The sequence below is a fragment of the Apis florea genome, unplaced genomic scaffold (genome assembly GCF_048593485.1).
Source record: "Apis florea isolate Af1SG1 unplaced genomic scaffold, ASM4859348v1 contig_2350_pilon, whole genome shotgun sequence".
In the NCBI taxonomy this organism is placed as follows: Eukaryota; Metazoa; Arthropoda; class Insecta; order Hymenoptera; family Apidae; genus Apis; species Apis florea.
In genome coordinates this window covers 8,116,666-8,127,544 of record NW_028256565.1, presented here as the reverse complement: position 1 = coordinate 8,127,544, position 10,879 = coordinate 8,116,666, and the positions used below count along the sequence as shown (strand labels likewise).

Sequence of the window (10,879 nt, the reverse complement as noted above, 5' to 3'; positions counted from 1 at the left end):
TATCGTAACTTTCGCTTTTCTACATATACATATATATATATATATATATATGTAATAATATAAATATATATAAAATAACTTTTTATTTAAAATAAAACAATATTCGATATTAAAAAATAAATTATAAGTATTATACATGTTCTAACATTTCAATTTGTTAATAAAAGAAATTTTTATAAGCATTATAAAAGCAAATATATTACAAAATTATTATCATTAAAGTATAATATTAAAAACAATTTTCTCTCGTGATTTTAATTCCATTGTTATATCAAAAATTTTTAATAAATCTATTTCTTTTGAAAATAATAAATAAAATAACATTTAAAAAATATAAACTAATAACACAACAAGAAAATTGTATCCGCGGTCGAAAGTTCAACGGTTCCCGACGCGCATGCGCAATACAACAAGTTGGCGCGGAACACCCGGATGTGCTGCCGCACGAGCACGATACGGTAGAAGGAAGAGGCATGACGCCATGTTTTGATGTCGTCATCCCCCCCAAACCGCTGTTTCTTGAGCAGCACAATAGTCTGTCAGTGTTTTTCTGTTGTGCGCCTCGTGTTCCGTGTTCCTGGTGGCGGTTTTGGCGTATTCCTTTGGCCCTCCCCATTGTCGTGTCGAAATTGGATGCTTGCCTTTAAGGCTAACGCTTGTCTCTGTGGATTGACGGTCGCTGAAGGTGGCCTTTCGTGTCTTTTCATGTCCGGGGAAGTAACCGCGGAGCGGGGGGGTCCGCGAGCGTCGTCTACGTGGTGGTAGTGTCCTAGTGCGGGGAGGACGAGCGATCACGATCCTCCACCGAACGGTTAATCTAAGTGATTACGTCACACGATCCTGAGCTGGGCTTTCGAAAGAAACGATTTACTAAAGAAGTGGACGGGGACGACGACGGGGACGAAGACGACGGCCCTGCTAAAATGGAGCTGCGCCTGCACTCGCCAGCCGGAGCAGAACCGATCGTCTATCAATGGCCCCTTACTTCTGGATCCGGATCTGTGAGTAAATTTTATTAATTACGCATTTAATAATATTCTATATAAAAAAAATATATAATGTTAGAAATACATAAAAGAACTGCTATGTAACCTGTCGTTTATCCCTCATCCTCACAGCTGATCGTACATGTATCACACGATGAGAATTCTTCCCACTATTATTTTGTTATAATGTCACGTTTATTTTACTTCAGAATCAAAATCTTTTGAATTCTTAAGTTTTTCATATCAAATAATTATTAATAATTATTTCCATATGTATAATTTTTAATTATATATACTACAATGTATGTGCATTTAAAAAAAAAAATTTTTCTCAAAATAATTTTTTTTTAAATAATTTCTTCATTTCTTGATTTTTGCTCATAATCATTTTTTCAATTATTTATTTTTATTTTATTTTATTTATTTATTTATACTAATGAGATATTTTATTATAATATCATAAATTGTATTATTTGTATATTGAATTAGAAATGTTTCTTATATAAAATAATTTTATTTTAATTTTATAAAAATTGTTGTTAATTTAAATTTATAGAAATATTTCTTGATATATATAAAGATAAATTTAACAAATTTTTTTTTATAACTATAAATGTACAAGCATGTTGATTATGATTATAAGAAATTTCAGGAAATAGAAAATTCTTTTATGTTGTAAATTTTTATTTTTAATTGATCTTCTATTTATTGTATATGTTTGTTTAAATGTAATTTTATATATGTCATATATATGTAAGTTATAAATATTTATTATTGATTTAAAATATTAAATAATTTAAAAAAAGAATAGACGAAATAGAATTATGTATTATTTAATTTATTCAAAATGGATTTTATATATATTTATATAAATAAATAGGTTTTATTCATTTATTCATTATAGGATCGTCACGATGGTGCACTTGATGTTGTTGAAACAATGAGATGGGTTTGTGAAGATTTGCCAGATTTAAAACTACCATTAGAAAATAACATTTTATGTGATTATGACACAAGAGATTATGAAAGTATGAAAAATTTATGTGACAGATTTAATAGAGCAATTGATAGTTTAGTTCAGTTGGTAAGTAGAAAAATTAATTATATTTATCTAAATTCATAATTCTTTTGTTAGTTCTAATTAAAATAATCTAATATAGGAAAAAGGCACTAGTTTACCATCACAAAGATTAAATAAAAGACCTAGTCGAGGTTTATTAAAGCATATACTTCAACAAACATATAATCAAGCAGTAGTGGAACCAGACAAATTAAATCAATACGAACCTTTTTCACCAGAAGTTTATGGAGAAACAAGTTATGAATTAGTATGTCAAATGATCGATCAGATTGATGTAACAGAAGATGATGTATTTGTTGATTTGGGATCTGGAGTTGGTCAAGTAGTTTTACAAATGGCTGCAGCTACTTTATGTAAAATTTGTATTGGTGTTGAAAGAGCTGATGTACCATCAAGATATGCACAGGTATATTATTTTTTTATTAGATTTTAAAAACATTATATTTTTTTATTAATAATAAATTTTTATATATACAAGTCTATTAGTCAAGTTATTTTTGTCAAATATTAGAGTATGGAAGTAAACTTTCGTAAATGGTTGAATTGGTATGGAAAAAGATGCGGCGAATATCGTTTGGTAAAAGGCGATTTTTTAGCTGATGAACATCGTGAAAGCATTACCGGAGCTACAATAGTATTTGTCAATAATTTTGCATTCGGTCCAACGGTGGATCATCAATTAAAGGAACGATTTGCTGATTTACGGGATGGTGCACGCATTGTATCGTCAAAATCATTTTGTCCTCTTAATTTTCGTATAACGGATAGAAATCTCAGTGGTAATAATTTGTATTATATTTTTAAAAATGCTAAGAAATATATAATAAAAATTTATTATAATTTATTAAAAAAATGTTTATAAACATTTATTTATAGATATTGGCACAATAATGCATGTTTCGGAAATGTCACCGCTAAAAGGTTCTGTCTCGTGGACTGGTAAACCAGTGTCTTATTATCTACATGTAATTGATCGTACTAAGTTAGAACGTTATTTCCACCGCTTAAAGAACAATAAACAAGGTGGCGATGAAAATTCTGATTCTGTGATAAATAACACTGCCAGCAGTAGTAATAAGATTACAAATAGAAATGAGAGAGGTGACAGAGCTAAACGAGATCTTTCAAGACAGTTAGAAAGCCCAAATCATTCAGAACAACAAGGAACGAATAGTGATTCAGATGTAGATGAGAATAATATTAAAAATCGTCGACAACCAAATAAAATTCGTAGAAAATTAAATAGAAAATCTAATGGTATAACAAGACCTCCGGCTAGAGGCAGACAAAGAGGAAGAGGCGTAAAGAAATCGAAACCCAAGAAAGCAATTAATATTTCTGGTCTGGATTTATTACATAGTCAAACATTACTTAGCACATCTCCACAAGCTCTGGGAAAGAAACCACCGCCTGCGCCTGGTTGCGTAGATCAACAATTGTCTTCATTATCACTTTCATTACAATCACATTCCACCTCTGTACACGAAGAACTTAGTATACCACCTGCTCCGTCCGCCACTCCATATGCATTACAAATACTTTTGGACTTGTACAGGTAGATTTGTTTTTTATAATATATATATGCGTATTTTTATATAAATTTCTCTTAACTACTATATATTTTTTTATATAGGGACCAATTCATGCTCATGTTAGAATCAATGAGAACTCCTTCGTACAGAGTATCAGTCAATACAGATATTGCGAAAGAAAGAGAAAGAAATTCAAAATTGCAATCAAGAGCGGCGCAATTAGAAAAACAAATAAAAGTATTAATTGATGATAGTGTAGCACTTTTAAAAGCAAGAATGACCGAGTTAGGTATAAATGCAACATCACCTGGAGATTTACTTGCAAAAGCTAAAGAGATAGTTCTTAGACATAAACAATTGCAAGCTAAAGCAAGTAAGTTGCAAGCTCAAGTTGCATCTATGGAAAGTGAACAATCAAGATTAACTGCACTTAGACATCAAGAATTACAAGAGAAATATAACAGTCTTACAAATACAAATGGCATATCAAATCCACCACAGCCACTTACTCAGGATTACATATTGAAAGAAATTTCCGCAACTTTGTCTCAACGTAAAAGATTACATTGTCAAGTTAGTAAAATATTTTTTAATTATATTATAATTACTATTAAACAAATATTTAAAAAGAATATTTAAATAAATTGAATTCTAATAAATTTATAGGTGTCTAAATTGGAACATGAATTAAATGTGTTGGAAAGAGCAAGTAATGAAAAACAGGTTGCTGCAATAGCTCAACAACAAAGAGAGGCAAATTCTAAACATTCACAAAATCAACATCATCAGCAGCAAAATGGAAAAAGCGGATCATCACGAAAAAATAGAGAAGGACGTTCTAGATCACAAGAATGGCCTGACGTTCCTGATATTGGAAAAATACAAGAAAATAATCCAGAAATATTGGCGCAAAAAATTTTGGAAACTGGCAGACAAATAGAAGCTGGTCGAATATTAAGCAGACAAAATACTAATACAAGTAATAATTCTAGAACCAGACTGCCACAAGCATCTCTCAGTTTTTCTACTACATCATCCATTTCATCCTCACAAACACAAATAAATAATAAAGAAACAACAAATAGAACTCAGGAACCTCCTAGAGTTGCAAATTTTGAAGATAGATTAAAAAGTATTATTACAAGTGTTCTAAATGAAGATCAACAAAATAGAAATAAGCAACAACAAATGCAACTACAGGTGCAATTACAAAATCAGACTGAGCAAGATAGGAAACGTATTACATTACCACAAAATGTTTCCACCCCTGATTATACACAGGTAATTTTTTGCGGTAGTTTTATAATTTAATGTACAAATAATTTAAATCACTTTTTTTTTTTTTAGGTTTCACCTGCGAAGTTAGCACTTCGCCGTCACCTCTCTCAAGAACGTCTTTCTTCTCATTTAACACCACCTGACAGACCAACAATCGACTCGAGGCAATCGAGTCATGATAATCGTATTGTAACAGGAGGAAATGGACTGCTCGGTACTAGAACAATTGGTGATTTAGTCAGTGGAGAAATAGAAAGAACATTAGAAATATCAAATCAATCTATAATAAATGCAGCTGTAGATATGAGTGCAATGATAAGGCCGGAAACTGTATATTCTCCTATTAGTAGACCAGCTAGTGCAGAAGGTGATGCTGGTTTATCAACTCTTGCTCATGTAGCTAGTTATGCTCCAACTTGTTCTGCAGTTTCAACATGCACTCCTACTACTACTTCAAGATCATCTGTATTATTTACACCAGTAACACAACCACAAAGGTATCAAATTACTATTATATAGAAGTTACTTTTAATAATTTTATTTTATAATTCATCTATTATATTTTTTATTTAGATACACACCAGTTCAATTACCTCGTGCAGACATCAAACCTTATCACGAATCGTACTTCTCTGACAATCCCTCTCAGTCACTTACACAGAATCATCCTCCACCATCATTACATTCATCACAGACTACATCAAATGGAGAGCTTTTGCCAGTAGAAGGATTAGCTGCATCTTTACATGCTCGTATATTAAATAATCACAATACTAAAACTGAATCAATGTTGACTACAAATAGAAGGTATTGAAATTTTATTTACATTCTCATTTTTTCTATGGTAAAAAGAATCATTTAATACATATCTATTTTGTAATAGATTTCAACCATATCCTCGGTATGCAACTAGTAACAACAATAATGGCAGTGCAACAACAAATGGTATGGTGACAGCCATTTGTCAATCACAATCTTCAATGTCAGTAAAAACAGAGGCAGTTGTGTCATCAGTAAGCACAAGTGGAGCGCCATTAAGTCCTCTTGTAGAACCACATTCTAATACATCTACACCATTAGTTGATGAACCTCAAATGACAACACAGAGACAACGAAATGGTATTGGCGATGACGGTAAGCAAAATATTCTATATTTTTATTTTACTCTTTCTCTATTATGCATTCTATAGAAATTAGAGTAGAAGATGCTTTGGAATGTACATATTCAAGTTTTAAAATATGCTTTTTATACTGGCTGTAAAAAAAAGATGAATATATTAATGAATGTTTAATTTCAATAATTTCAATAGAAATTAAATATTAAATTCTTTGCAATATTATATTTATTAATGAAATCAATTAATTTTTATAATGCAACCATATTTAATAATATAAATTACCAACCCAACAGAATAGAGAAAATCTCAAAAATATTTACATTTTATATTTTTATATTTTATTTGATTTTATTATTAAGATGTACAATTTATTTAATCTGTTCATAAATAGTTTTTATATCTTAATATAAAACTTGTAACACTCTGCTTTATCTTTTTTTAAAACACTATTATATTAGTTTCTGCTATGCATCTTTTATTAGTTTTTTATGCACTAATGGTTTAAGATCATTGTCTATGGTTTACTTTATCTTATGGAGCTGGTATTTGATCTTTATTTATATTTATTTTTGTTGTTGTTTGCTGTATTTGTTAGATGCACTGTAGCTGTTTGTTGGTTAGATCTGTCTGTCACATACTCAATCTCACTCACAACCCTTGAAGCTTGTTTTGTTAGAGATTGAGACACATTCAGAGGGAGAAATCAAAAAGTATGGCTGCCTGTGGGTTGGTTCGTGGTTGCTGGTGAGTTATCCTACAGGGGTTGTTCAAAATTCTTTCTTTATTATCATTATTACAGCCATAAAAAAAATTTAGATTCTTAGCTTTATATTTGTAAATGATATATTAGTTTATATTATATATATTAAATATCTGTGTATAATATAATACATTTTCCATGAAAATAAGCCAGACTCAAGAAATTAATAATAAAAAAAAAAAAATGATAGAGATTATTTTATAATTTGCAGCCTACTTATGCATTTAGGAACTTTTAAGAAATAAAGCATGTTAGATTTATATGAACATATTGTATTCTTAGTCAATGGGTTTTTGTAATTTTGGTGCATGTTTTTCTGCATGATAGAATAATTTATAAAATGCTATTAATTTAGTGTTTCTTTCATTGAATAGTTGTATAAGTTATAGAAGAAAAGATGAAGTGGATATTATAAGGTACTGTACATGACACATACATGTATATATAATACATATTTTTATTTTCTAAGGAATGATATATTTACATAATAAAAAAATATTTTATTTTATTTTTTAAATTTCATTTATTAATTATATAATAAATATTTATAAATTTTAATTTTTATTATAATACCTATCTTATGATATGATATCTATCTTTAACTATATTTCAAATGTATAACTTTTTATATATTTTCTTTTAAATAATATTCACTATTACGATACACGATACAGATAATATTTTATTACTTTATGAATAAAATCATTACACAATTCATAATATAACACGTACATGGATACAAAAAATGACAAAGTAATTACAAAAAAACAAATATACTTTTATTATATTTTTATTAAAAAGGGTTATTGGCTTATTTTTATGAAAATACATTGTATCCTCTTAGAATATATTAAGCAGTGTAGTAACTAAATAGAACTCATTTTGCAGATGGAGAGGCAGATTGGCAAGATCGTATCAGTTCTGGATTTGATAGACTGGTTGCGTTCGCGTCTACAGAACTAGATAAGCGAAGAAGATCGACAGAGGGAGTAAATACGAGTCCTGATAGTGGTTTAGGATCTGATAGCACTGTGACAGGACCTCCACCAGTAATTCCATCACCGGACGAAGCACTAGGACCTCCTCGTACACCTTCACCGACTAGTCCTCGTCCACCCAATCCCTCCAACGGTAGTAGTACGAGCAGTAACAGCAGCAGTAACAGTAGCACATCTTCGGTGCCTCTAAAATATCAACGTCAACTGGATCCGGAACGACATCATTTTAAGAAAAAATTTTTTCATAGAGATTGGAATAATTCTGGTAGTACGAGTAAGTTTCGTCCTAAAGGCAAGGATTGGGATTGGAATCATTCAGGACAGTGGCCTTCGAATGACGAACAATCTTAATCAACTTTTTATACATCCTATCTAAAAAAAAGCAAGTATATTAAGCTTTTAATATCTTTCTTATTATGATTATTAGATTCACAGTAATTGAATTGGACACAGTCCATATTTCTTTGGTTGCGAGACAGTAGAATTCTATTTATCTGAACTTTAATGAAATTTCTAGTGTATAATTAACTTAAAATTTTATTGAATTTATTTATTTGAACATGAATTATTATTTGATTTAAATCGTAGATAATGAAAAGAGTTAATAACCTCCTACTATATGAATTCTAGTTACATGAACTGTTTATCTTCTGATACGTTTAGATAAATGTAGTTCTACTGAATATATTTTTCGTAATAGAAATATTATTTCTTTTCCTTCTGCTTTTTGCAGTGAATCCTTAATTATTTCATGTACAATGTTAGTACATTAGATATCTTTATAGTAAATAATTCAACTATGAAACACGATTCTCAATTAGAGTTATGGCTTATTTTCTTTTTCATTTTTTTCTTTCTTCTTTTTTGTATTAAAAAAGAAGCGATATTCGAGCCAAGGGCTCTTTAATTTGTTTTTGCTTTCATATGTTTCATTACATATAAATATATTTATTTAATAGATATTTTCATTATGAGGCTAAATGTACTGTGAAATTTATTCGAAATGTTATATTTCGATTTAAAATGTATTATGAAATTTTTTCGAAATGTTATATTTCGATCAAAAATGTACTGTGAAATTTTTTCGAAATGTTATATTTCGATCAAAATCTAATATTTAGCCATATATAAATATGAACCTATATACACGCATATAGATATGAAGGTCAGAAAAACATGAAAAATATTGCTAATTACTCACTGGTGAGTATTTAAATTGAATATTATCATTTTTGCTAAAAAAAAAAAAAAAAAAGAAAAAGAAAACATTTTAGAATATCATGTAATCATTGTCGATTTGATATATCATCAATTTGACATACGATAAAAATGTGTTTGCCTTCATAAATATATGCTAATACCATAGAGATTATATTCCGTGAAAAAAAAAAAGAAAAAAAAAAGAAGGAAATATTAAAAATTTATAAATGGACGCGTCTATAGTACACGACCATTACATGTAAAATGTAGTAAAGCAAATGAAAGTGCTGTGTAAAAAATGTACTATATATTATGAACGTTGAAGCTAACGTAACTAGCTGACAAATTGGAAAAAAAAAGCTACCAAAACCTATGTGTGTTCGTAGCAAATATTCGCTGCATATTTTATACGCGGCTCTGTATCCCCTGATTGTTTCTTGAGGATGCAGCATCGAAGTGTTCATTGTTGTTCATAAATGAAATATGACAACAGATAGCAAAGAATAGTCATTTCACTAACCAGAAATTAAATTTAATTCATTTTCCTTTTTCTGTTTTTGTTTCTTTTTCTGGCACAAATTTACCCACTGATTTGTAAGATTGTGCAAAATAATCCAAAGAACAATCTCTCTACGAGAGTTAAATAGACAATTTTTCCCAGCAGGGTTTGATGACTTGAAATAATCTCGTTGATAAATATGAGATTCGATTTGTAAATATGATGCGACGCACTTTTTAAAAAAATAGACGCATCTACGTTGTATAAAAGATTTTTTAGTCATTGTGTCCTAAATATAGCGCAAAAGATTTGTAGAGAGACAAAGAGCGAGAGAGAGAGAGAGAGAGAGAGAGAGAGAGAGAGAGAGAGAGAGAGAGAAAGGGGAATGAGCGAGTAAAAGAAACAACCAAGTGAATTTCATGGATTGAAATGTAAAAAAAAGAAAAAAGAAAAGAGCCAGAAAAAAATCGATCGCTCGCCGTACTTGATTGTAATTAGTTATCAAATTATTTAATAATCCCCTTATACATTAATATGATATAATTAAATAATGATGTAGGCACCTGCCAAGTTTAGCATGTTATATACACTGCCGAAACTTCTATTAATTTTATTATTGATCATGATTATTATTTATTGTTTTTTATTGAAATATTTTAATACTAAGGTTTTTGTAACAAGCATATTTTCTCTTTCATTCCTACCTTCCATTTGCGTGATTTATCACATAGTAAAAAAAAAGAAAGAAAAAATGAATCTTGCAAATCGTGGTATAATGAAAAATATTGATATTGTTGTATTGTTATCATTTTATTTGCCCGATCTCTTCAGCGCCGAGAAGAAGAAATAAGAGAGAAAAACAATATAGAATGGTAGACAAATTTTTAAGCGTATATCATCAATTGAAGAAATTTATTACAAAATTGCCTGATTATGTTAATTATTATCTATGCAATAATATACTTTTGTTGTAAACGAAAGGAAATGCTAGTACGTTTGTTAGGATAATACATTGATTTGCTGCGTGAGCGAACAATGGTTGAAATATAGGTATATATATATATATACCAGAAATGATCATAATACGATTTTATAGAACCGAGATGTAAACAGTATCTGTAGATATAATGCAACAAAGTACAAAGTTCTACCTGAACAGATTATATTTCATACAGTATCTGTTTTGTACATCGAGTAATCAATGCATTGAAATATACCACATTTTTATCTTAATTTATTAAATCTTTAATCGTTCCATTGATAATGCTGTTATCATGTTTATTAAAGGAAAAAATATATATTTTATATTATTATCTAATCTACACTGTAAATTATACAGAATACGGGATTTGTGGTAAAAAAAAGAACATATCCTATGAATTCCGTTTCCTATGCACCATGATGCACGTTAACATAGAATTACTGCT

The 10,879-nt window shown here is 29.4% G+C and overlaps 1 protein-coding gene across 2 annotated transcripts; it reads left to right on the top strand.

Annotated features, from left to right (window-relative positions):
• The first annotated feature begins 506 nt into the window (after positions 1-506).
• gpp (DOT1 like histone lysine methyltransferase grappa) lies at positions 507-10,135 on the top strand. Of its 2 annotated transcripts, XR_004225427.2 has the most exons (12): positions 507-1,001; positions 1,891-2,070; positions 2,147-2,473; positions 2,579-2,846; positions 2,944-3,622; positions 3,701-4,172; positions 4,266-4,880; positions 4,947-5,374; positions 5,451-5,684; positions 5,761-6,011; positions 6,591-6,739; positions 7,644-10,135. XR_004225427.2 is itself a non-coding variant. In XM_031918335.2 (11 exons), the coding sequence occupies exons 1-11, from the start codon at positions 924-926 to the stop codon at positions 8,102-8,104; spliced, it is 3,993 nt and encodes a 1,330-aa protein (XP_031774195.1). In that variant the 5' UTR covers positions 507-923; the 3' UTR covers positions 8,105-10,135. The 2 variants fall into 2 exon arrangements, 1 of the variants encoding a protein (XP_031774195.1); XM_031918335.2 differs by lacking the exon at positions 6,591-6,739.
• The last annotated feature ends 744 nt before the right edge of the window (positions 10,136-10,879 follow it).

Coding starts and splice junctions, on each gene's coding strand:
- gpp (XM_031918335.2), top strand. CDS start 924: ATGGAGCTGCGCCTGCACTCGCCAGCCGGAGCAGAACCGATCGTCTAT. Junction 2,071..2,146: donor TTGATAGTTTAGTTCAGTTG/GTAAGTAGAAAA, acceptor AATCTAATATAG/GAAAAAGGCACTAGTTTACC. Junction 5,375..5,450: donor CCAGTAACACAACCACAAAG/GTATCAAATTAC, acceptor TTTTTTATTTAG/ATACACACCAGTTCAATTAC.